The sequence below is a fragment of the Callospermophilus lateralis genome, chromosome 2 (assembly GCF_048772815.1).
Source record: "Callospermophilus lateralis isolate mCalLat2 chromosome 2, mCalLat2.hap1, whole genome shotgun sequence".
In the NCBI taxonomy this organism is placed as follows: domain Eukaryota; kingdom Metazoa; phylum Chordata; class Mammalia; order Rodentia; family Sciuridae; genus Callospermophilus; species Callospermophilus lateralis.
The window spans coordinates 83,248,555-83,276,432 of NC_135306.1; the positions used below are offsets into that span (position 1 = coordinate 83,248,555).

Here is a 27,878-nt window from a genome sequence, read left to right on the forward strand (position 1 = left end):
ATCTTTGTTTGTATGTGGTGCTGAGGATCGAACCCGGGCCGCACGCATGCAGGCGACCGCGCTACGGCTTGAGCCACATCCTCAGCCCAAATATGAGGGATTCTAAGAGTGACCTATGAGGAGACATAGTGGCAAGAAAATATGAGCAGAGATTTTGGCCTTCAGACAGAGTTGAAGTTGAATTTGAACTCTAGTTTTCATTAATTGAGTAACCTCCTGGCTGTTCTGATGAGAATATTAAACTTGCCAGGAACCATGAGAAGGGAACTAGAAATTTTTTGTCCTAGGAGCAAACAGAAAGTGTTCAATAAGCACACAGATGCTTGATTCTGCTAGTAGCAATTTCTACCAGTAACCTTGCTGCTTCAGAGAAATCACAGGAGGAGATGAGTTTGATATGATGGAGGAAGTTGGTGGCTATTCTGGAAGGATTCATTGAGAGTATTCTCATTTTGTATCTGCCTTGAAAGAGAAGTAATGCATGATGTCTGATACTCACTGGTCAAGGAAACCAAGTAATATCTTTATTTGAATTAATCAGGGGCACAAATAGAGGTACTACATGCAAGATAAGGAAACTGAAGAGTCTGAAGTCCTATAATAACAGGAGACTTATGTTCTCCTTCCTTTTCTGTATCAGCTGTATTGTCCCACAAGTGGGTTTTTGGTCTACTTTGCTCAGTGACCTCTGTTCCTGGGAGTTTTGAGTTAGATTTCTAAGTCTGTACTGGCTCTAACATCCTATTCTTGCTATTTCCTTTCAAATTTGGCTGGCTCTCATTTTTGACAGTAGTTAGTGTACTTCCTGACTACTATATCTTGGTATCTATCTAGATAGCATAACTTAAGAGAAACAGGAAAGATGTTAGAGGCAAACTGACCACTTGCCCTTTTTGGCCTGATTCCTTACCTGTAAAATGGGTATTATATGTATCTCAAGTACAAGTATGGGAACTCTTGTGAAGAAAGGTAATCAACAATGGTTTTCCCCATAACCCTTCATCTCTGCTACATTTTCCTCTTTATTTTGGTTCAGGGGTCCTAGAGAGTGATAACTTTTGTGTGATGGCAGTGCCTATATCTCTCTGCCCTCCTCCTATTTCCCATGGTACTGCAGAGGGCTTTGCAAAGAAATCAGCCCCAGTTAGCTTCACACATCCGCTAGAAGATTCAGACATGATGCAGTTTAAGTAATCAGTCAATCACTGTGAGAACAGTAGAAGGGGGAGTGTGTACTGCTGTTTTTAGAAATGTCATCACATGGTTGGTGCCGTCTGGATCATTTTTATCATCTCTAGCCTCATGGCTACACATACAATTTAGTTCTCCTTGGCTGGGATGGATCTCCATTCTCTGCTTTTCCTCTGATTGTGTGGGTGAGGGAATGCTGGATAAGATTAGGAGTACATAGTCAATTCTAGGTATTCAGAAACAATCCTAATGCATTATCCTATATCAACAATATTTTTTGCAGGTGATAAGCATGGGATGATGGTTGCTTTTGCATATTGTTTTATCAGATCTAGCAAAAAGAGGAAAAGAAGCTGAATTTGGTTGGAGTCTAGCTGTTTGTCCCTAGGAGAAAGGTTTTCACCAGGCCTCAGGCTACTTTCTTAATCCAGTCTGGTGCTTTCCCAAAACTCTAGCATAACAGATCCAAATGTGCTCACCTGGATGCAATTAAATGCCTCTATGTGCTCAGATTGTGTGTGTGTGTGTGTGTGTGTGTGTGTGTGTGTGTAGTGGGGGAGAGAAAAGGGGTGAGAGGGAGAGGGACAGGGAGAGACAGAGAGAAAGGGGACAGAGAGAGAGATGTAATTTGTTTCTCTCACTTTGTAGCTCTTTCAACCACACCCTGGTCTCCTTCCTGCCTTCCAAAGAGGAAGGCACTAGGTTTTCCCTTGGCATCCTGCACAGGGCGTGGAGGAATTGGAAACCTACCCTGCTTAATTTCAGAATCTGCCAAGCTCTATAAACAAGAGGTCTGCCATGCCAAGAATCAAGTTCTCAGGTGCAGTAATGCACTGCTAGTACAGGCTGTCCTCTTTCTGGGAGGATACCTGATATATATATATATTTTTTCCCTGAGTTGTCCCTGGCATTGACTGATAAATACAGATGTCTTCTTGTTTATTTCCACCACTTTTATTAATGTAAAAGCATATATTGAGCCAGCCCTATCCTAGGTTGGGTGGAAAAAAGAGGAGGAACTACAATAGCTGATTTCAAGAATTTTACAATGTTTCCTTTTAGAATCTGTCCAGAATTCCCCTCTAGTGAGAGGAAAGATATTTTCCAAGCAATAGCAGCTAATATTTATTAAGCCTTTCCAAGCATGTTTTAGCTTGCATAAACCTAGTAAGCTATTGGAATTATCATTCCCATATTACAGTTGAAGCAACTGAGTCACATAGTTAGCAGGTGACAGAACTGGGTCTCAAACCCATGACCTCTGGCTGCAAAGCCCATAGTCTTAACAACTATGCAACTCTTCCTGCTGAAGTAGCTGTGAAAAAAATTCAGAAGAAGATGGTTAACAGGTAGAGGGATGCAGTTGCATAGGAGGAATGACTGCTAATGTTCCATAGCCAGTAGGGTAAAGATGGTTGCAAACAATTAATTGTATACTTCAAAATAGCTAGGAGAGAATATTTTGAATCTTCCCCCAACACAAAGAAATAATGTTTAAAAGAAGTATATGCCAATATACTTCTAATTAATAATTCATTATGCATTGTGTACATTCACTGAAATATCATCCTGTAACTCATAGATATGTTTGATTATTATGTCAATTAAATTTTAAAAATTTTAAAAATTAAAAAATTGCTTTAATTAAAACAAAATTCAGAAGGAAAGAAATGTGCTGCGGAATTCCAGAGCCAGTGCAAGATGGTGAATTTCTAGCTACAACCCACACTGGTAACAAGATGAGGAAGGTTGAGCAGCCTCTTGGTCAGGCCCTAAAAACCTGCTACTTGCCCCCCAGGCCAGGGTTCGAGGAGTGTAATTTCGCCTCTTAAGGACCGTTCTCCTGGCAGAGGTAAAATACATTTCTATTTCCAAGAACTGTAGGAGAATCTGGGGAGCAACAGCAGAGTTTGCTGTGTTTACTTTATTTAGGCTTCTCTTAAGAATTGTTCAGAAGATTCGCCTGCCTTTCTTTTTTAGAGCAGGACTTTCTGCTTAAAGAAAGCATCCAGAGGCTTCTGCCAATAAAAAGTACTTGGTTCACACACCCAGAAGCAAACAGGAGAAATGACTTAACAATGCAGGAGCCTCACACATGAACGTGCCAACTCACGTGCAAGTGCTAGTGTGAAATGCACACAGGTGGCTTCTGAACTGCCTTCGGGAAGACCCTTACTCTGCTCTGGGGTCTTTGCTTCTGACAGATACTTAGAGCAGTTCACTTTTCTGGGACTGAAATAAGGATGTGGGCAATCCACAAATTATTTTAATCTTTGAATTAAAATTATGAAGCTTATATCCTGGCCCAGATATTTGGAAGGTTTATTTTAGATCTACCTTTATTATGTGCATCCCCACATCTTTCTCCTGGTGTTGAGTCCTCAGTAAAATTGAGGAAGAGACGTGAAAATACTCTCACTTTCCCCTGCTCTCTAAAGGATTAGACTTGATTAACCATTAATGAGGTGAAAAGGGTCAACCTTTTGGTATCCTAAAGAGGAAAAATGTGTGCTTTCATATCACCTCTTCATATTGTTTTTTAGAGATTTTTTTTTTTTTGCAAAGCCTTCTTTCCCTCTGGCTTTGCTATGAAAGGTCATGAAACATTATCAAGCAAAGTCTTCATGCTTCCTCCCATCAATAGCCTTAGAAATGTGCAGTTAGTATCAATAGTTTAGGGAATAAGGAAACAGGCCCAGAAACATTATGTAACAATCCTGAGGTCACAGATAATGTGTTAGGACTGGATTCAGATTCAGTTCTGATACTCAGTTTGGCCTCTTATCTTCAGGGCAGGATTTGGAGCTAAGGAAAGCCCCAAACATTCCCTGTGTTCCTCAGTGTAACAAGAGGCAGTTAGGGGTTCTGGTTTGAGAAGAGAAATCCAGGAAGCTCTTGCCTCGAGAATGGTTAAATCCAAGTATTTAGAGACAGAAGGGACCAAAGAGATAATACAGAACAATTTCCCTTTGTATTTTTGATTAATAAGGAAATTGAAGATTGGAGAAGTTAATAGATGTCTTAAGATCATGGTGCTAGATACCAGAAGTCCTGGGAGACTCCCTCAACCCTTGTCTAGTATTTGTTTCCTGAGAATGCAAAGAATGAAAGATCTGGTGACAACACACTTTGGAAGGGTGAACCATTGTGTGCTGGAGCCATGATGGAAGGCCGAGGACGTGCCTGTGGCTAGAGCAGTTCATGGAGCAGGGCAAAATGTGAGGCTGCTTTTTTGTGGATAATTCTCTTTCTCATTTGCAAATACTAATATAGTTCTTGAACCCTGCAGATGATATGACATCATCCACTTTTAAATTTATTTAAAATTCTGAATTTATTTTAAATATTTAAAAATGTCTTGAAGGAGAACTTCCCTTCCCTTATTTTCTTCTGCAAGGGAGAAGGCCTTGGACCATGCCTTGGCCAGGCCCAGCAGCAAACCATACCTTTATTTCTTGCCCTGCAGCGCCCCCTCAGGCCATCAGGGGCAGTGATGTCTGTTTTGGAGTCTTAGTGCTAGATCCAGGTCTGAAACTGCCATTGCTAAGGGCAGCATCCTAAGCCTGACTCTCTTCTCCATGAGGCATATGCCAATATTAATATGCCCTAATTCATCATATACCTAGGAAGGGTATATAAGATAGAAGAAAAAGCAGGTTAAAAATACCGTAACTCCACCCCACCTCCATAGTATAAAGAATCAAAAATCTGTGTTGTGATTCAGAAGAGTTATCTTACGTGTTGATCAGTACATGTGTTTTTCCAGAAGTCCGGAGGAGTGTGGGCAAAAGGAAATGGTAATTTTCACTGGGAATGAGTGTCCATGTTGAGTACTCTGGGACTCTACTGAGCTAGGCATGAAGTTGAGGGCAGCTTGAGAGTATAGCAGATGGACTGAAGGAGACCACCAGCTGGGCAACTCTGGTGCTGGTGGGAAAACTCTGGAGGGATCCGCTTCTGGAGGTGCTGCAGCAGCCGGCTCAGTGGAGAGGGATGGGAATCCCACTGGGGTGTTATGACCACATCTAGAGAAGCAATCTCTCCCCAGTGTTTTGTGTTGCTTGGGTTACCTTCTGCTTCTCTGAGTCAGAAGCTCTGCCTAATGCCTTTTCTGGAGCCCCTAAAATATAAACCTGTATGTGTATTGTCGGGTGGGAGGGAACCCATGTGGCCCTGGGAATTCACAATCTTGGGGGAAATGGAGCATCCTGGGTGGGAAGGGAAGCATCTTAGTCTCTTCTTTGTGCTAAGTCAGGCAGCCTCTTTAGGCATGGGAAGTTGAGGCAGAGCAAAGAGCTGAGGCTGCACCTGTGCCCTCCTTGTCTTTCCCCAGGGCACATGGACCTGATGCAGTGCTGATGGCGGAAGGCAACCCGCCTACGGAGCTGACGCAGTCACAGATGCTGCACATTGCCCAGCAGATCGCGGCAGGCATGGTCTACCTGGCATCCCAGCACTTCGTGCACCGAGACCTGGCCACCCGGAACTGCCTAGTCGGGGAGAACCTGCTGGTGAAAATCGGGGATTTTGGGATGTCCCGGGATGTGTACAGCACTGACTACTACAGGGTGAGTGGCTGTGCAGGCACGGGATCCTTCTTTTGCAGAGGATCCCCTGTTGTGTTGGGTTGCCATAACAAAACGTGCTAGGACAGGGGACTTTGACAACAAAAGTTTGTTTCTCACAGTTCTGGAGGCCCAAGATCAAGGTGGTAGCAGGTCTGACTTCTGCTGAGGCCTCTTTCCTGAACTTGCCACTGGTTACCTTCTTGCTGTGTCCTCATGTGATTTTTATTTTTATTATTATTTTTTTAATGTTCACAGTTCTCTATGTAGCTCCTATATCCAGATCTCCTCTTCTTATAAGGCCATCTGTCACATCGAATTAAGGCCCTCCCTAATGGTTTCGTTTTCACCTAATCACCTCTTTAAACTCTTATTTCCAAATACAGTGACATTTTGGAGTATTGGTGGTAAGGTCTTCAACATAAGAATTCTGGGATAACACAGTTTAGCTCTTGACATTCCTCCTATTCTTTTCATGGCTTTCCAGAGCAGTGTGTAACATCTCCAAGAGTTTTCAACTTGAGAATTTCCAGAGGAACATAAGGATATAGGGTGTTCCTGGAGGTCATGAGGTTGAAGGATTTAGGGAGTTAGGTTTGAGTCTGCGAAATTATGCCTGGAGCCTTTGTTCTAGGTTTGAACTAAGAAAAAACTGGTTCACATCAACCATCACAGGGGAGTGGAGTTATAGAATCTGCTGATTATTAGAACTGGTCCCCTGAGTATGATGTATTAGTTAACTGAGATGGTAGAACTTGGGTATGAACCCTCAAAGTCATAATAGTTAGAGTGAAGGTTTGGGGTCAATGTTCTACTATTCCAACACCCAGTTTGTTTTCTCATTTGTGTCGCTTGACTTTCAAGGGGAGAGGAAGGAAATCAGAAGTCAAGAAATACTGTGCTGGATGTATATAGCCTAAGAGGATAAGACACAGAACTTGACTTTCCTAATAGGTTGGGGTTGGTAAAGATTATGCCTGTTCTTCCCATGGTTGCTTATTTTTGAGAAGGCACCTTCTTAGTTTCTTTTCTATACAACTACCTGCATATAGCATTAATGACCTCTGATGCCTCTGAATTTTAGCAATACCAACTTTGCCACAATTAGTTTAAGAAAATGAATGCATTGCCTTGCTGCATGTTCTTTGGTTGATTGTTTTTGGTGTTTCTTCCTTTGACACCTTGATAAGCATTGCGTACATTTTATGTGGCAACAAGGGATAGAGATTAAATTAAAAGGATTCTCTTGGGTATATCATAGGCACAGTCTTCACCAAAGTTCAAAACGGAGCTTGAAAGCACCTGTCTTGAGTCTAGAAATGACTAGTTCATTCCCAGTATCTAAAACATGAAAGATATTTTACCTATCAATAGATGCATCTACTCTACTAGTTAATTATTTTCTTGGTAAGAGGTGGGTTTGGGGGTGTTTCTTAGTCTCAGAAGACAAAGAAACACACGGGTGCAAGGCTAAGGAAAAGCTTTGCTGACCTTTATGCATATCTAAGGCAGAAACAACAGCTTTTTCTTTACCAATAAGTTAACAATGGTTTCAAAGTAAGTGCTCAGTAAATGTTTGAACCTGATTATTACCAAATCAATAAAGATGCACTTTATCTCCAAAGCCAAGACTGAACTAAGTGGAATTTCTAGAAAAACATCTCAGAAAATAAATACAGAAAATCTCAACAATATAATTCAAAAATAGGCAAAAGAATTTTTTTATTAGTTGCTCGTGACAATACAATGATCTTGACATATCATACATTTGAATCAAATGGGGTATAATTTCTCATTTTTCCAAGTGTACAGGTTGCAGAAACACATTGGTTATATGGCCATGTATATACATACAGCAATACTAGTGTCAATTTTATTCTGCTGCCCTTCCTCTCCACCTTTCCCCTCCCCTCCCCTCCCATACCTCTCTCTATCCAATCAAATGTGACACATTTCTCTCTTTTTTTCTCCCTCACATCATCATACATGTATTTTGTATAACGATGAGGGTCTTCTTCCATCTTCCATGCAATTCCCCTTCTCCCTCCCATTCCCTCCCACCTCTCTTCCCTATTTAGTGGTAATCTTCTTCTCATGCTCTTCCTCCATACGCTATTTTGAGTCACTCCCCTTATATCAGAGAAGACATTCGGCATTTGTTTTTTAGGGATTGGCTAACTTCACTTAGCATAATCTGCTCTAATGCCATCCATTTCCCTGCAAATGCCATGATCTTGTTATAAAGAATTTGAATATATGTTTCTCCACAAAGAGATCCAAATGTCCAATTAGCACATGTAAAAATGCTCAATATCATTAGTTATTAAGGAAATGCAAAGAAAAACTATAATGAGCTATCACTTTACACCCACTGGGATGATTTGGTGAAAAGACAGACAGTAATAAGTATTGATGAGAACATGGAGAAATTGAAACTCTTATATGTTGCTGGTAGGAATGTAAAATGGTTCAGCTACTTTGGAAAACAGTTTGGTTGTTCCTCAAAATGTTCAACATGGAGTCACCATAGAGCTCAGTATTATTCTATTCCTAGGTGCATACCCAATAGAATTGAAATTATATGTTCACACCAAAGCTCTTCTAAAGAATGGAAACAATTTAAGAATCCATTAATGAATTAATGGCAATCCATTTAATAAAATATTATTCATCAATACAAAGGAGTGAATTACTGATTCATGCTACAGCATGGATAAACCTTAACAACATTGTGCTAGGTGAAAGAAACCACACACAAAAAGACACTTATTGGGGGCTGGGATTGCAGCTCACTGATAGCACTTGCCTAGCATGTGTGAGGCACTGGGGTCAATCCTCAGCACCACATAATAAATAAAGGTATTGTGTTCATCTACAGCTAAAATAGATACGGATTGTGTAATTCCATTTATGTGAAATATCCACAACAAGAAAATACATGGGAGCAGGAAGTTGATTCATATTCCAGGGGCTAGAGGGAAGGGAGATTGAGGAGTGACTGCCACTGGTTGTGATAAAAAATGTTCTAGAATTAGTGGTGACAGTTGCAGTTTTGTGAGTATGCTAAGGGAAAAAAAACCTGCATTGTTCCCTTTAAAATGGTAACTATGGTATGTGACTCTTATCTCAAATATAAAGAAAAACAATCCTGAAAAGAAAAATACTAGTGAAATATTGGTCATCATTATGCACATAAAGAGTTAATCTTCATCATCTGCACATTATAAAAACATTGGTATTTGTTATCTACCATATTTTATTATCTTTTGTTGAAAAGAAAACCCTCCATATATGTGACAAGATCCTGAAGTACCTCCTGCTGAGCTGATAGGAGGAAATAATGATCCGCAGCTCCTTTATTTGTTAAACACTCCAGTCATTAAGAAATGAGCTTCAGATGTCATGTTAATTTCATCCTCCCTGCCCCATAGTCTTTACTAAGTTGTACTTGCAGAGTTTGCAGGTCTGTGTTTGTTTTGTTTGCTTGTTTTTCCAACTCAGAACAAGGGAAATGAACCAGGCTTCCATGGGCCTCTGTTTCAGGTGGTGAGGGACAGGAGAGGGAAGGAAGTGGAGGATGGATGGGAGATCCAACAATGGATAGCCAGCCCCCAGGAAAACAAAGAAATTTTGAATTTTATTTTGACTTTTCTAAAATTTTGAAATGATGGTCCACCCTTTGGTTTTGTAGAAGTATTTACAGAAATATTTTTGCTTATTGAAAAAGTATATGCGGGGGGAGGGGGGGCATTCTGTTGAGTTTAATGAATGAACAAGCAGAAGGCGCTGCTTGGAACTGCAGAACTTCAGTGTGTCTGTGGTGCTCTGTCTCAGAGCACACTTGCTTTCACATGAGTTTTCCCCCTGTTGGATCATGTGCCCTGTGGCACTCCATCCCCATGATGGTGTCTCTTTATCTTCTCTATCACCATAGCTAGGGTCACGTGCTGTCCTTAAGATTCAGGTATCTCATTGGCCACACCTTAAGTAAGGTTTCTCTTCCTCATTTTCTTCTTATCCTCTCCAACAGCCTGTACCGAACGCCAAAGTGAGTAACTGTAGCTGACATGGGCTGTCACCACGGTGCCAAAAATCCTTTCTGCCACAGTAATGACAGAAGGTTTTGTGTTGACCTCTGCCCTCCATACAGGAGGATCAGGAATGGAGCCGACTAGAAGTAACATATTCCTTAGCTTTACAGAAAAACTGATCCCTGTAGAAGCCTGAGACTTCTTCTCACAGTGGCTTGTGAGCAGCCATGTAGGGTAGCCAAGACACTGAGCAATCCAGGAGGGAGGGGCTGGTGGCAGCTGTTCCTCCATCATGAGGGAGCTGGCAGCACCAGGAAATGGAGGCCACAAGGCTTCCACCCAGTTGCAGCTGAGCTAATTATACCCTACCAATGCAGGGAGAAATCGGAACACTGCATTTGCATTGAAACCAGCCCGACATAGCGGGTCCAAAATTACTCTAGCATTTATATTCTTTGAATTGTTTTAATTAGCGGCTCTGCAGTACCAGTCTTCTATTTTGTGTTTTATTTCTTCCTTCCACTGGCAAAACCTGACATTTAGGAAACATCTGAACCAGATTTTTTTGTCACATTATGCCTGTTAGAGACCCAGGATCTCACTCTACTTGGTCATTTCTGTGCCACCATGGATCCATTGAAAAATTTTAATGTGCCCTTTGGTAGTTTTCACTGTTTGGGTCTAAAATGAACGTGATGTACTGTTAAGTGGACAGCTCCAAGTATCTGAAACCCTAGCTTTTAAGTCTTGCTCTCCCTTGGGCATTAGCTTCATGTTGAAATGATAAGAAATCCTATCCTTTAATTCATCTTCCACTTAAGAAGAAAAGAAAACCAAGCAGAACAAGTAAGTTGATTTATGATAGACATTTAAAGAAGCAAATGAATATAACTTGGCTAAGCAAGACCCCTGGGCAGAATCTGAAAGTGTTAAAATGATATCAAACAAAAAAGTCCAAGAAATCATTGTTAGTTGCTGAATACCACTTTATCATCTCATCTGTGGAGAGAAAACAGAATGTATTGTACTAAAACCCAGCTAATATAGCAAACAGCCAATGAACCCATTTGAACCTAAGCACTTTTACCTTACTCTGCCCACTATGGAGCAGGCTGATGAATTAGAAAATAAGTTCCTGATCACAGAAAGGAGGAGAAGGTTTGGATAATTTAAGACTAGACAAGAAGATTAAAAAATAATGAAGAGTTAACTATCATACCTTGTCTTTAAAAAGAATTTGTTTATTTTAAGGAATATTTTATGCAATGTGAACATTTTAGATAGATAGGTAGGTAGACAGATGGATGCATTCCAAAAATGTTTTTTAGTGTCTCATGTAATGTTTCAATGCTATTCCCTCATGAAGAGCAGCATAAGAGGAAATTATAGTTTTACCTTCTCTCTCACTTCCTACAAACTGAGCAATTGCTCACAAATATGTGATCTCTCAATATTTCATACAAACAGGCATTGCAGCATAGAGCTACAATCTCTTGCATCATGGAAACTGGTTCTATCTATGTCTTTCTTGCTAGTATGAGAGAAGATAGAGGATAATCTTACATGTTTTTGTATCTGCACAAACTGACACAGTGCATGGCACATACTAGGTGGTCAATAAATGATGTTGAATAAGACACCCCACTAGGAAAACACTAAGTGTGTTCTTTTTAGCCACATAGATGAACACAGAAAATAATCAGATTTGCATTTGAGTTGATCTTTGAGGCTGGGAGCACTGACTTCAGGAAGTAAAGCTAGGGATTTAGAGACATCCTAATTTCAGACAATTTCTTTGCAGTAAAGAGCCCAAGGCTAAAATTTGCTTCCAATAAATACCATAGTAGGAAAACTTCCTCAGTATGTGTCTACAACACTTGAAACCAGACATAGTGTTCATTTTAAGGGACAAGTCAGTCTCTTCCTTTGTGTCATTAACTCTCATTTGCATGTATTTCCTTATTTTCTCTGCCACTATATAATACTTACAGAGTGACTCTTAACATCCACATGAACAATTACAGACCTTTCTGTTTGGGCTCTTTTGATTAAAGTGACTTCAGGAACATAAAAGGTTGTTTATTTTATGAAATCATCTTCAATCTATGCTTCTATCAACACTTAGAACATAGTTCGGAGGAACCTGTCTGCCAAGGAGAAATCAGAACATTGAGTTCAGACTAATTCTATATTAAACTGGATTTGCATAAATTGTTTCAAGATTCTAAATTGGTTTAATTTGTATTCATGCTTTCCTAAGAACCTTTTACATATGCTTTGGAGTTGCAATGGGAATATGAGTCCTCTCATTCATTCACTTATTCAACACGTATTTATGAAACAACTACTATGTGTTGGATGCTATGGTACACACAAAGGCATCCAGATAAATACTATGTGGGCTCTTCTTGGACATTTCAATGTAATGATATATATTCACAGGGACACAACATTTGATCTGGTATTTAAGATTGTATAAACTCCAAATTGTTTTATTGGCAAGAAGGCCCTATAGCAGGAAGGGGAGGGAAAGCATATGAAGTAGCACGTAAAGACATCATGGTGTATAGTCAAGGAATGGGAACTGGAACTCTTTTGCCATGCATTTGAGGCTGTTTAAGTAATTATCAGATTTCAAAAGGGCCTGTTGGCTGTGCCAAAGACTTTCAACTTCATCCTTTGGCAGCAGAGAGCCAATGAAAATTTTTTACTAGGAAGTGATATATCATATTAGATTCTGATATGCCATGTGATTAGACAGACCCTCCCGACAAAGGCCCAAATTGTCACCCCAGTACCTATTTGATTTGCTTAGAGCCACATCTTTCCAAATGGGTCCATGAGATGTCAATGACTATGCCTCAATAAAGGAGGTCCATGGTCATTATAGAGTCTTTCCTCTCTTACTATCCCTTGTGACCTTTCGACAAGGGCTACAGAAAGTTGCAGGAGCCAGCAATGAAAAAGCCTGGACGTATATTGTCCAGGCCCTCCCCCCACCCATTTCCCAATTAGTAAAGAATGTTAGAGGGGTAAATCTTTTTTGTTTGTTGTTTTCTTTGTTTGTTAGTGGTCTTCTGAGTCTTTTATTCCTGAAACCACTAGCCCATCAATTTGACACAGATGTGCTACTCTCAGAAATTAAGTCTGCTTGTAATTGCACTCAGAATAAAGGTAGGAAAAAGTGGGCATCACCCAGTGGCTTGAACGGACCAAAAGGATTTCGATACCTCAAAGTCCTGAGAAGACCCATCAGCAGGTTCTTTCTCTCCCTGAACCCCATTTTTGAAGGAGTCAGACCCCAGTTTTCTCATGCTTATGACATTTTGTGCTCTGGCATCACTCAGCCCAGAGCTAGCAACAAAACATTAATTGGGATGTAAAGGAAACAACATCAGATTTGGAGTCTGAAGACAAAGGCTGAAGTCTCTGATTTCCTTTTTCTATCCTTATGATCAGTTAGGAATGCACTTCGCTAAAGGTAGAGATATGCTACCAAAGGTGGTTGTCTGAGCATGTGACAGGAAGTTCTCAGATGGGAAGTTTCTGGTTAGTTCAGAGGCTTCTAATTTTGGAGGTTTGGGCTGAACTGGTGCCTTCTTTGGTCTTTCCCTCCTGGCTGCAAGATGGCTGCAGCATCTTCAGACATCAAAACTGCAATCAGAGGAGGCAGAGGCAAGGAGCTGCAGGAAACAAATATATTCTCCCTGCACACATTATTTGTCCCATCAGGAAATAATCTTTCCCAGAACATCCCTGTTTAAAGACTTCTTTTATTCTTTATTTTCTAGAGGTGGGTTAGTACTAATGGCTGAGCTCACTTGCCAGAGATCTGTGGTTTCTTACTAAAAACCTAGACAAAACTGGGGATCAATTACTAGGAAAAAGGAAATGAATGGTTTTGGGGTGAGGAAGAAGATGATCTGCCACACTCACCTTATGCACCCACCACGACAACCTTCTTTATTTTCAATAAGTTCTTACCTTCAAAATGTTTTGAAAACAACCAATTGAAGTGACATATAATTATTGGTTTAAAAAAAAAAGTACTGGAATTTCTCAGCAATCTTTAGTCCTTTACATGTAATGCTTCCCCGCCCCCCTGGCTTTTTTAAAGATCTTCTCTTTATTACTTGTCTTGGGCAATTTGATTATGATGTGCTTGGCTACTTTATCATTCATATTTCTTGTGTTTGAGTTCATTGAATTTCTTGACTTCATGGGCTTTACACTTTTCATCAGTTTAGAAAAAAATTTTGAACATTTCCTCTATTCCTCCCACCAATGGGCTGATTTCACTTACATTAGGCACTTGGGACTGTCACATGGCTCACTGAGCTCTTTTCATATTTTTGGATGGTTTTTTCTCTGTTTCATTTCTGAAAGTTTCTATTGTTATATGGTCAATTTCAGTAATCTTTTCTTTTATAATGTCCAATTTTATTTTATTACCATTCAGCACATTTTTCATTTCACCCTTTGTAGTTTTTATTTCTAGAAATACAATGTAATTCTTATATCCATCATGCCTAGAGTCAACTATTTGGGGGTGGGGGTACTGGGATTGAACTCAGACACTCGAACACTAAGCCACATCCCCAGCCCTATTTTGTATTTTATTTAAAGTCAGGGTCTCCCTGAATTGCTTATTGCCTCACTTTAGCTGAGGCTGGCTTTGAACTCGTGATCCTCCTGTCTCAGCCTCCCAAGCCGCTGGGATTACAGGCATGTGCCATCATGTCTGGCTATAGTTAACTTTTTAAACATATGGAATATAGTTATAATAAATATTTCAGTATATTTGTCTTTAATTCTAGTATCTGTGTCAGTTCTCGATCAATTTCACTTGAATTTTATTCCCATTATTCCATCATTAATTTTCATTCTATTCCATCACATTTTCTGTTCCTTTGTATACTTGGTAGTTTTAGATTGGGTGCCAGGCATTGTGGTTTTAACTTATTGAATGTTTTCATATTCCTATAAATATTTTGGAGGTTTGTTTTGGAATGTCATATTGCATAGAAACAATTTGATGCTGTTGAGATTGCTATTGAGATTTATTAGGCAGGACCAAAGCAATGATGACTTTAGGGCTATTAATTCCCCACCACTGGAACAAGATACTCCTGTGTACTCCACGTGCCATGAATCATGACCTCTCTCCTCTGCTTCATGGAAATGAGCTGTATTCTTGGCCCTGTGTGAGCACTGGACATTGTTTCCTCGGGTCCTTTGGGTAGTTCTCCCCCCGGCCATGGACAGTATCTTCACATACATGCACAAATCAGCATTCGGTTCAAAGCACCCTCTGCCAATCTTCAGAGGTCTCTTTGTGTGCAGCTCCCCTCTCTGGTATTCTGTTCCTTTTACCTCTAGCCACCTTGATCTCCCTAGTCTCTCTCTGCTCTATCTCCTCAATTTAGATGGAGCTGGGTCCCCCCAGCTCTGTCTTTCTCAGTGAATTAATATTGGGCAATCACCTGACTTACCAAATTTACTTTTTATCTCTTAGGGATCACTATCCTTTATCTAGTGTCACTACTTTTATCTAGTATCATGGAAATAATTTGTATCTTAAGCTAGTTTTTGGCTGTTTCAGGTAAGAAAGTAAATCTTTTCTCTGTTACTTCATCTTTCCTAGAAGCAGAATCAGTTGCCATCTCTCCTGGTGATGAATATGTTCTTCAAAAATCTATCTGTGAGCCACTTATAATCTGCAGTAAAGAAAAACAAATTCTTTCATCTCTTTAAAATAGCTACTTCCTGTGAAGTTTTTTCCTCCTTTTAATTAAATAACTTACATTTACATAATACTTCTTCCACAATTAAAGTTTTCCTGCCTACACAAGATTATTACTTAAGTAGGAGAGTAGATTTTTCTCCATCTCTAGTGAGTATTGAGCAAGAGGAAATTATCTTAGCCTACTTGTTAACTCGGAGAGATTCCCTAGGCTCAAAATGTGAATTGGTGTGAGAAGGCATTGAGGAAAATATGTGTGGGCAGAATATTAATAATACTCTGTACTTTTTACATTTTCCAAGTCTTTGCCTGTGGTCAGGGTTGAAACACCTTGGATAGAGGTGACTAGATCAATCCAAGATGGTATTGCACATATAGTTTTTAGCTGTGCCTTTACCAATACCTACATACTGAAGAAGATGTGTTCTGCTCCCTAAAAAAAGAATCACACATCTCCCAGAGAGAAGACATCTCATAAATGAAACACTGATACTAGGCAGTGTAATACTTGTGAAGAGTAGAGATAAATTGATTTGGTAGAAAAATGAGATGAAATCTGGGAAGTGAATGGGAAAAAAATGGATTTGGCCTGGGTCAGTAGCAGGTAGGGGTATTGTTAATCTTAAAGACTGCATATGACTGAAGTTATAGTCAGGACAACATGACTTGATCATCATGTTTCTTTGGCAGAATGCATATGTTCTCATTTTAAACTCCAAATGCCTCACTCAGTGCTTCCTATATTTTTACTGATCATGGTGATTTCCTAAAAGGAGCTTCCAAAAAAGGTTATATCATATTCTTGTTGGAAGTCTTTCAAAGAAAAATGTGACCGGTCCAATGTCCTGGATTTTCAGGATTGAAATCATTCCTCATGGAAGTCATCTGATTGCCCAAGTTTATGTCATTGAGAGAGGCAGAGAAGCGACCCAGGAGTATCCCAAGAAGCTTCCCAAGTTGAGGAGATAGAGCTGAGAGACTAGGAAGATCAAGTGGCTAGAGGTAAAAGGACAAAATACTACAGAAGAGAGAGCTGCACACAAAGAGACTTCTGAAGATCTGCAGATAGTGCCCCTTGCGTATTAAGGTGCATTCATACACCCCAAGAGAATCATATTCCCAAGAGATTATTACAACAACCTAGCCTAATATTGGATACTCATGATGACATCATAAACACCCAAATTTAGCCTTCTGCAGAACTGCCACAAATCCCCTTGTCGAACTTCCTATTGGTGATCATGAGAACTCAGTATAGGCATCTATATAGCCTGATAAAACAAATTCTAAGTTGAGCTCTATTAAGAGAATTGTGAAATAAAGTTGTCTATGAGATCAGACCATGAGAAAACTTCCCAAATGCTTCCTATGCTGATGGAGGCATAGCAATATTACCTTAGCTGGTCTGTGGACTTCTGCACTACACAGGCTCCCAAGCTTTACCATACATCTGAATACCTTGTACCTTGGGGTGCTTTTTCTTTTGTTGAAAAATCTTGATTCCTGGAACTTTCCTCGGATATACTGACTTAGCATCTCAGGGAGGCTGCGAGGGGATGAGAATTGGGAATTTATATTTTGAATAAGCTTCTTAGGCAATGCTGATGTGTAGTCAAATGAAAGAACCATTATATTAGTTCTGCTCAGAAAGTAACTAAGGACATTATGTGGTCTTATCACTGCTAAGATTCAAATGGTGAATTTACAACCAGTTATAATCATCAGGCTTAAAAATAGGATAGGTGCTGTTGTTAAAAATTCTCTCAAACATGATCTTTCATTTTTTCTGATGGAAATGGCATTATCATAATTAATGGATTTTTTAGGACTTCCAAAGGGAAATTATAATCACTTGCATTCATTCACTTGTATCCTGTGCTCTTTACCATCAGAGACCAGATTCATTGACCTGTGCTTTTTCCAAATGAGCCAAGATCTATTTCTCCTGATCAGCTGGTAAATCTGATGTTATTTGAGGGGCTTCTCTCTCATCCTGAGAGGTGACCTTGGCTCATGCTCCAGGTGAGTATTGTCCAAGACGTCAGGAGGAGAGAAAGACACAGAATAAACCGCAGGTTGAAAGTGATGCAACTTACCTCTGAAGGAGCCAACATCAGAGCAGCAGCCCCTCCTGCCAGGAGCCAGAGCTCCCTGCCGCACGGTCTAGGCAGACCCCTGCTGGCCTTCTCTGTCACTACAGGGTTGTACATTTGAGTGGGTGACTGGTGGGGGCCTTGCACAGGAAAAGCAAGAAAAGGCTTGTGAAGAGTGAAACAGCTTGTCAAGGTATGCTTGTGGGTGTCTGTATTGAAGTGTCACAGTATGAAGGCTTTTTATTAGCAGCTATTTTAGAATCCTAGCATTGAAGTGGGACAGTTTCTTCCCTTACATGGCATTTCCAGGCGGGCTTCCTCCCTCACAGCTCTACGACAGCACCAGCCTTCTCATAAGGGGGTGGAGAACATGACGCTGGGATCCTCTGACGGTGGAGCCCAGTTATGTGGCCCACGCCCTCAGCCCTGGAGATAATTCTGTTCATTCACATGTTGCTGATGACAGGGATACGGCAGCGGAGGCTGAGGAGAACTGGAGAATTCTGCCTCCTCGCCTTTGCACGCAGCACAGGAAACTTCCAGGTTTTTCAAAGGATGTGGACGGGCTGATGCCCATGTTAAAGAGATAGAGGGAGCTTTTCCTTAAAGGTAGAATTGTAAGATGAGTGAAGTCTATATCAGTATTGATTCTTGTAGCTTAAATCTAGCAAGTGCTTAAATTCTTCTCAGCTCTCTTTGGGCAAGTGGTGAATTTCTGGAAAACTCATTACACTTTATTGTAGGAAACACTTGTGACCTGAGAAGACTCCTGTTAATTCTTTTCAGAGTTAATGTAGGGTCTGGTAAGGAAAGCTAACATGTCAGACCTCCTTTTCTATTTCATCTGGACTTATAACCATCTCAACCAGCTTTTAAGAATAAAGATAGAGAACATAATATTCAGAGAGATGATGTCACATTCCTGAGGTGCTGTGGCTTATTCCTGAGGCACAGCTAGCAAGTAATCAGCTGTTCTCCAAAATAAATAAATAAAAGTCCAGGCTCTTCCCCTTCCAAAACTTTTCTGATGCTCTCAGCATAGACCTAACTCCTTTTGTCTTCTCTTTGGGAGGTGGGAAAGGGTGGCCTTATATATTCTCAGAGCTCTACCCTTTGTGGCCATAACAGATCTATCTGGGACAGTGGCTGAAGGCTGAGTGTTCAGAACAAAGCCATAAATTTCTGTGCATTGGGGGAAGAAATGAGATGTTTTAAATTTTAGAACCACTGCCTTTTAGGTTGGGAAGGGGCTTCAGAAATAGTTTGTCCCTTTGCTTGAAGGAAAGAGTCTGTACCTTTCATCCAACCTGGTACTTCTCCAGCCAAATCTGATGAATATAATCAAGGAACATAGACCAAGACAACAGTCCTCGATCAGTTCTCACCTTCAGTGTGTACAGTGTGTGAGTTTGACCAATTCATTTGATAAACTTCTCTGGACCGTACTTTTCATCTTACTAAAATGCGTGAAGAAGGCGACTCTGCCTGCTCCTTGGTCCTGTCATGAAGCCACCATGGAAAGTGTATATGTGTAAGTTTTTATTAATATCAGTGTTGCTATTGGTGAATAAGGATGAAGCAGAATCTGACTCATACACTGGGCCCCACTTTCTATGTGTGAAGGGATGCTCTCTCAAGTGAGTACCCCTGAATCCAGCATGGATTCTCAGGAATGTGTGCACTCTCAGCCCTTTGTGGTTGCAGTTGAGCATGCACATTGACCATCATGCTTACCTTCTCTTCATGTCTCCTGAATTTATCCCAACAGTGTTTTGTAGGCAGTCTTAATAAATTGTTGCCCAGACCTCCCCAGCTGGAGGTTTATGAGGTCTCCAGGAATGTCGGAGGACTTGCCCAGATCTCTAGCTGCCTGCTGATATGTATTCTGTTTCTCTTTCACTGTGTCCTTCAAGGTAACTTTAGCTGCCACTACTAAAAGCACATTTTAACTCTCTTGGTGATGTGCTTTCTCCATTTCTTTGTGGTTAGTTAAAAAATTTCAACACTTCCTTACCTTTTGACACCCCGAGTCATAACTGTTTGCCTAAGCATGAGACACATATCACAGAGGGAAGCCATCATGTCATAAACCACACATGTTGCAGAACAAACTGGACCTGGATAACACCACTCAAGGTTCTTCCCTTAGCACTGAGTAAGACTGGGGACTTCTTTTTTAATACACAAAGGAACATTTTAAATACACAAAATAAAATTTACATGGTTACTAAAAGATATGGTTACATTGTAGCAAAATTATAAAATATTTAAAATGTGATATAATAGCGTGTTTTTGTGAAAATATTGAATAATGAGATCTAGTGGCAGGTCTAATAACTACTATAAATTCAAAGTGATAAATATAAAGATGTTGTGATGTATCGACTATAACAATAATGTGACATGAAAATACCTGATTTCTATGGATATGATTTCACACATTCTGTTGATACCATTGGGGTTTAGTGCTGTTAGTCAGTTTTTTGGTCTCTGTGACCAAAATACCTGACAAGAGCAACTTAAAGGAGGAAAAATTTATTTTGGCTCATAGTCTCAGCGGTTCAGTCCACAGTGGGTTGACTTCACCCTCTGGCCTCTAGGTGAAGCAGTAGGTGGAGAGTATGAGTGAGGAGAGGTGCTCTGTTCAAGACAACAAGAACACAGAGAAAAGAAAGGGGAAAAGATTTCAGGGAAGCTGGACACTTGCAAGGCAGGCACCCAGGGACCCACCTCCTCAAGCCATACCCACCTGCCTACAGTTACCACCCACTCAGTCCATTCAAACTAGGGTGGTATGATTAGGTTACAGCTCTTATAATCTAATCATTTCACCTCTGAATATTCTTGCATTAACAACAGAACTTTTGGGGATACCTCATATCCAAACCATAATAGTTGCCTACTTTAATATTGAAAGAAATACTGTATTTTTGTTAGAAGTTAGTGAAAGCTAGATGCGATCCAAGTTTAAAGGATCCCTGTGAGTCAAATATTTGAAACCCTGCAGGGTCTGTGTATTACAGGTAAAAGATCCCTACTTCAGAGCATTGCAGAGTGATGCATAAATGCACATTAGACAAGTATGATAAAGCTCTAGTGGCTAAGAGCATTCCAGTGCATCCAAAGCATGGAGGTAATGATAGCATAGTATTATAAAGATTATAGACCCTGAAGCCACACTTTCTTCATTCAAATTCCAGCTCTATCTCTTACTATGTGACCTTGAACATAGTATACTTAACTTCTCAAGAACCAATGCCTCCAACTTTTAAAGGGCAACAACAGTAATACTTTCTCAAAGAGAAAGAAAATTTAAGAATTAAGTACACCTTAAGCAGTGTACTGCTTATGTGTCATAGTAGACATTTCATGTGCCAGCTGTCATTATTATAATTACATATGAACACGGAAGGAGTCTATCTCAGAAATCAGTAGCATTAGAGTGAATCAATCCTTGGCAGGCACCAGCCAGGCACACGTACCTTGGTGTTTGATTAGCTGTGAGTTCAGCCCACATTTCTCCACCTCTCATAGATATTGCAAGGAATCCTTTGCCAAGATCCTTGCTGAAATCAATATGCTTCTTGTCCAAGGCTGTCCATTATTCTGTCTAGCAAGTTCACCTGCAAGGACCTGGATAATCATTTGCTACACTTCATCTGGACAAGCCCATGCTTACTCTTGGTCATCTTGCTTCTTTTCTTAAGTGCTTGCAACACATCTTTGCCATTTTTATTAATTCATTCTGGAACAAAGCTCAAGTTTAATTATCAGTCCTTTGTAAAATCCCATTCCTTTACTCTCCTCTGAAAATTATGTCAAACTTTGTTCAACTCCTTCATCACCTTTGCCTCACCCTTTTCACTTATTCCTGCTGTGTGAATACTGAGCTTACATCATCAAGGGAAATAAACTTGGACATTACTCAACAATGGCTGGAGACATAATTGTTTTATAACTAGGTTGGGATTTCCATATGAAGAGGAATTTTTACCATATTTGTTTCATCTTTTCTTGATTTCAGATCATTCTTCTTGATGAAACAGAGACTCAAAATAGGAATTATGTAACTAATTTAATTAATAAATGTTGTTGAATACAAGTACATTGCATGTTGGGAAGGGATCAGGATGGGGAAAGTAAACAAAAATAGACACATCTTAGCCTCTTGGAGCTAATGATCAAGAATAATCAAATAATCATTCTTACTTGACAGATATTTGTGGGATTATTTGATTATTCTTGGAGCAAGCATCCCGAAGACTCAGAGAACCTGTAATGTGAGAATCTGGCATAGGAGAGAACTCAGAAGACTGGGGAAAACATCTTGGAATTGAATCTTGCAGGTTGGACCAACTAGGTGAGGAAAGTTGCCTCTAGGCAGAAGAAACAATGGATAGGAAGGCCCTGTGGCAGGATAAGCTGAGCATGGGGAAGGAAGTGAAAAATGAGGAACATGCTGGGATAGAGCATGGGGTGTACAATCCAGCTGGAGAAGGAAAAAGTGCAATAGCAACTTGTCAGTCATGTTAAATATTTCCCATTTTCATAAAGTCAATGGGATACCTCTGGGAGTATGGAGAAAGTATGCAACTCTGAGGAGCCTTAGTGCCTATAAACAGGCATGCTTTGGGAGTAGACTCGGAAAGCAGATACTGATAAGGTGGACCAAGATGATCACAGAGGAGACAGAGCAAAGAAAGGGATTTTTGAGTGATTTAGGAGGAGTGGTTGTAGACCCCAGAGATGGATTAGGTATAGAAAGGGCAAAACAGAGAAAGATGTCAAGGATGTGAAATGGATTTCTGATCCATATAACCTCAGCAGCTGGCATAATGGGAGGAGACCAGGAATTCAGTTGGATACAAGGTAAATTTCAGAAAATGTAAGACATCTGCATTTCAAAAGTGCTTTATAAGCACGAGAACATTCAGGAAGGTATCCATGAGGTTCTGGAACCATGCTGTAGACAGGAGAATTGAGGTAACTTGGGACAATGAAGCAAAAAGAAAGGACAAGCTTGATGTGGCACAGTAACTGTCTTCTAGTACACAGATGAGGACCGTGGTTCCAAAGGCCAGAACTGGGACCATTGCATAGATGTTTCATGAATATATTTGGTAGAATATAAAGAGTAATTGCCCAAGAATAAGATGTGGGTTGCTTTGCTAAGAGATGCATTCTTTGTCACTAAGAAAGAAGTGTCCATGCGTGGACTTTCTACAATGCTAAAGAAATGGATTAGTGTTTTACAAAATTGTCTTCCATGGAACCTAGTGATCTTGTGAAGGGACTTCATTGATTGGTTCTACAACAATTGATTTCAATTTTATCTGCTTATGTATATTATAATCATAATGCAACTACTAACATTAGTGCATTATAAGCAATAAAATCTAATGAAAACCAATATGCTCAAATGTGCTGGATATACAATTTAAACACAATGGGAAACAGCAAAACTTAAAAATGTTTTTGTGGTTTAGCTTTAGCGTGCATAAATGCTACCAATTTAAAGTTTTAGAAATAAAGTCATCTTAATATAATGCACCTCTTTTTACTTTAGTTTCAGAGATTCCATATTAAAATTGTATGGGATTTATGTAACTTCTGAAGAACTTCATAACTCAAAGGTTCCATGAATTTTAGTCTGACAATTAAAATAAGATATCACATTCTCATTTCTAGATTTTTTTTTCAGTCCCAACAGAAAGATCAGATCTCAGTCCTCTGTGTCCAGGGAAGCATGAAGTATTCTGCTTCCAGAATCAACTATGGCTCCAACTCTGCTCTCCAAAAGCCCTATTTCCATGCTTTCCTTGGTTCTTTAAAATGTGCCAAACTTCATCAGAGCTTTTAGAGGCATTGATTATATGTGCATGGACTGCTCTAAACAGTGTGGGGCTTAGTATCTCATTATATTTATGACATAAGTATTAAGTAGCTCAAGAACCATGCCTAACAGTTTCTCCACATCCCAGAGAAGAGAATGCCCAAATATTCATGGCTTTGAAACACAAATGACTGTGAGTAATTAAGTGGCAGTAGTTAAGAGGAAAAGGGGGATATTGTAGGCAGAACAGGGCAGCCCAGAGAACTTTGATTCAATCTTTTACCAGATGACTGCTTCACTATTCTTCAAGGTCTCAGAAAAACTCACCAACTTAGTCACAGAAGGAACATTTGCCCAAAGACACATTTGGCCATGACAGTCTTTTCTAGTTGCTCATTCAGCACTGGAACACCCTTGTGTTCTCAAATAACTCCTGCTGAAATGTATGAAAAATGAACAGAGATATGGCGATCTATTTCAGCCCCTTGCTTTATATTCTACATCTTCATTCCCAAAGGCATATACCTCACAATCCTCCCACATGAAAAATGAAGTTGACCTGATAACAATCAAAAGTTCCCACTATTAATAAGGTCCACTACCCACAAACCCAAAATGTGGTAAATAGTGACTTCTGTGCATTAAGTGCAACCATGCGACCTGCATGTGGTCTGAGCAAATGTGGAACTCCTTGGACCCAGGTGTATGGGCCTAATGGTAAAATAAGAACAGTGTTTTGGGGGTAAGATGACTTCTAAATTTTTTTCAACTCTCAAATTCTAGTCTCTATTCTCAGTTCCAGTGGATTAAATAAAAATCCAGAGTAGGCTTAAGCTCAATTGCTAGAGAACTTTCAAAGATAGCAAACAAACAAACAAACAAAAAGACAGAAAAGAAAACAAAGCTACAATTCTGTTCTTTTGCAGAAGGTAAAATTTTGTTTGGTGGCATTTTTAAAATTTGTTTCATTGTCTTCTGTTCATCGCCAATCCCTGTAAGTCATTCCAAATTTTCTTCTGGATGCATTTTATCTCATCTTTCAGGTTAAAGGATTCAATGCTGTCATCTTCTTCCATCTTTTCCATATCAGAGCATCATCCCTATATTAGTTAGAGAAGCTTATTTAACTAGCCAGACTTCCATGGATTTTTGTTGTTATTGTTATTCTGGGTGTTTGTGTACATGGAAGTACTCACATGACGAAGGAATGAAGAGGTATCTAAAACATGATTATATCCCCTTAGTGCCAGACTTATCTGCTGTCATGTTTCAGATAAGTGTACCTGTGAATAGCCAAGGCCTCTCCTTATGGCAAATATCCTGCAAGAAAAGGTGATGGATGAGCCAATGCAAACACACCACGTAACAGTCTTCATTAAATAGTACACCCCAGGTTATATGTCTTGTACTACTGACATGATTCAAATTGTCAAAGATCTCAGTTTTATAGATGATAATTTAGAGCTGCAGAAGATTGGAAGTCTCACCTAACTTGGAGCTACATAGTCTGAGAGTTTTCTTTACCGTTTGGGGCATTAAGGAAGAAGGACTCCCATCTTTATCACTTGCCTCATCTCACTTATCTCTTATTATTCCAATGTGGATACTGAAGAGGGAAAGATGAGATGTTTGGGGGAAAATTTCTTTGTTGTATACCAGTTCAGTTTCCCAAGTGATGCATGGAGTAGTCTCTCTTCCCTTGACTCCCGCCTCCTGTGGGTCAGCTAAGAATGTCCAAGGGGAGGTTTATGTCTCCTGCTCTTCCCATATGCCTGCTGGCTTCAGCTTCCCCTAAGCAGGCTCCAGGAACTCACTGGCAGTTCGGGGGTTAAGGGCAGCAGGCCTGGACATCCCTTGGGTGTGGCACATGTCCAGAAAAGAACGCTGCAAAAGGAAAGAACAGTGTGGGAAAGAAATGCCCACTTGAATGAGATCAGGATGTTCTGAGCTCTGTCCTGTTGCCTCCCGGGGCTGCAGCTTGGCAGCGCCAGGAGGCACTCATTGCCCCAGGCATTTCTGGGAGCACCTTGGAAGGGTACACCTCCCCCAAGGGAGCACAGGCAGGGCTACTGGCAAAGAATGACCACCCAGGGGGAGTTCTCAGAGGAAGGAAGGTTCCTTTGAGGAGTGTCAGCAAGACATTCCCACCCCAGTACTCCAGAGAAGTAAAGCTTTTTTTACTTCTTCTTAGTCTTCTTTCCCAAAATGCAAATAGCCTCTGTCCTTGGAATAAGGAGGATGGGTTGCTAGGCAATCACTTCTAAACAAGCACTCCCCCTGCCCCTTTTTCCTGACCCCTAGAACAATGAAAACTTTTCAGCAAATGGGACCAAGATGGGGGGAAAAAAACATGGCAAAAATAAAAAATGGAATCAGAGATTACAAATGGTCTGGTTGTTCATAGAGTACAGGAAGGAAAATGTAATATTAATAGGCTTGCCTATTCTAGGCAGACTAAAAGGGGTTTCATTTTTTACTATCACATTGACATTGTCATACAAGCCAAGTTGTATTGGCAATGAAGCAGCCACTGTCCATGCATGTCCCTTGGGTGGTAACGGGTGACCCTGAGGATGTGGCATTATTACCAGTTAATTAAGAGTGCTTGGGTGTTAGTTTCTCTGTCAGTACAACAAGGTTTGGAATTATCATCAAAAATTTTGAATTATCTTTTTAGCAATTCCCATGTTTTATTGGGTCCTGTCAAGTTCTTGGAAGGAAATATTCAGCATATTGGAATTGTGTGATAGATTTGGATAAAGGACATTGACAAAAGTGTAGCCAGGCTTTAGGGAAAATATAAGGGATCATGTAGGACCCTTTGTTGCCTTGGTCTGAAGAGACAAGGGGCCCAGGAAGGGAGCTACCCGAACATCTCCACCTGAAAGAGTTGTGCCTTTTGGAAGAAGGATGCGATCCTTTCCTGAGGACAGGGAGAAAAGGGGGGACTGATAAAAAAAAAACACTGTAACAAAATACCATACTTAGGTGGCTTAAACCACATAAATTCATTTTCTCACAGTTCTGGAGGCTGACGTTCAAGATCAGGTGCCAGCATGGTTGAGTTTCTGGTGGGGGCTCTCTTTCTGGCTTGCAGGTGACCCTCATCTCACTGTTTCCACATATGACAGAGAGAAAGAAAGTATCTCATCTTTTTTAAGGACACCAATTCCATTGGATCAGGATGACCCCATTTAACCTCAGTTACCCTATTGAAGGCCCTATCTGATGTACAGTCACATAGCGAGTTAGGGCTTTAACATATGAATTTGGCTTGAACATAATTCAGTGCATAGCACCAAGTAACTGGTTTGAGTAAACACTCTGAAACACCACAATGCTAGAAGCCTAGGAGAATCAGAATATCTCCCTGGGAAACTTACTCTAATATTTTAATTCATACATCTGTGCAAGTCCTGATGTTATCCTTACTTCTTAGGAGAGCCAACTAAAACATTGAAAGATCAGGTGACTTGTCCAGAGAACAACCATAAAGGACACATGCTGGCAACCTTATTTGACATAAGTATGAAGGCCACTGATTCCAAAAGAACTATGCACATGAACAAAGAACTCTGTTATCAATCAGCAGGGTTTCTTTGGATTTTGTCCATTTTAAACATTTTCAAGATAGAAATCATGCTGGAAAAACTTTTTTTTTAATTCTAAGAAGAAAATCAAACCATACCCCAAACCACATGATTGCACATTTGTACAAACTATTCCCTTGTAGTGTTTTTGTTTATATATATGTATATATAGATACATATGCATATGTAGTCCATTCTTATTATTCTCATAGTTATGTTCTATAACATCACTGTAAACACCGATTCAGCAAATATTGAACCGCTGCTCCTAATGGAAACAGGGTTAAGCTCCTATATGTGCTGTTCATATTTTCATCGACTTATCAACACTGTTTTATGTGTTTCTGTTCAAAGACATCTTATTTAACACAAGATGATCCCCAACTTAATGGTAGTTTCACCTAGTTTTTCAACTTTACTATGGTACAAAAGCGATGATGCATTCAGTAGAATACTTTCTTTCAAACTTTGAATTTGTAAATTTTCCCAGGCTAGAAACATACAGTATGTGTGATAATAGGCATTGGCAACAAGTCACAGGACCCAGTCAATCAGAAATCACACAGGGAAATGATTGATACTGTACCATGCACTGCGTGGCTAAACCAGGATATTCTGTAGGTTAGGTGTATAGAAAGCATCTTTGACTTACAGTGTTTTCAACTTGTGATCATTTCACCAGGACCTAACCCCATTATAAGTCAAAGAGAATCTATCTTCTATTGGTTCATTAACTGTGAACTCGGGCCAGAAGGCTGCTTATAACTCATGCCTGAACAAAGTTTATTTAATGCACATATTTTCTTTATTAGACACATCTCAGTATTCTTAG

At 40.0% G+C, this 27,878-nt stretch overlaps 1 protein-coding gene across 3 annotated transcripts in view; it reads left to right on the forward strand.

Moving 5' to 3' along the window:
- Window positions 1-27,878, forward strand: part of Ntrk2 (neurotrophic receptor tyrosine kinase 2) — a 346,426-nt gene that overhangs the window by 280,065 nt on the left and 38,483 nt on the right. For all 3 annotated transcript variants that reach the window (XM_076843523.1, XM_076843524.1, XM_076843525.1), the window contains one exon: window positions 5,525-5,759. In XM_076843523.1, the coding sequence (XP_076699638.1) occupies window positions 5,525-5,759 (235 nt within the window). The remainder of the gene's footprint in view (window positions 1-5,524; window positions 5,760-27,878) is intronic.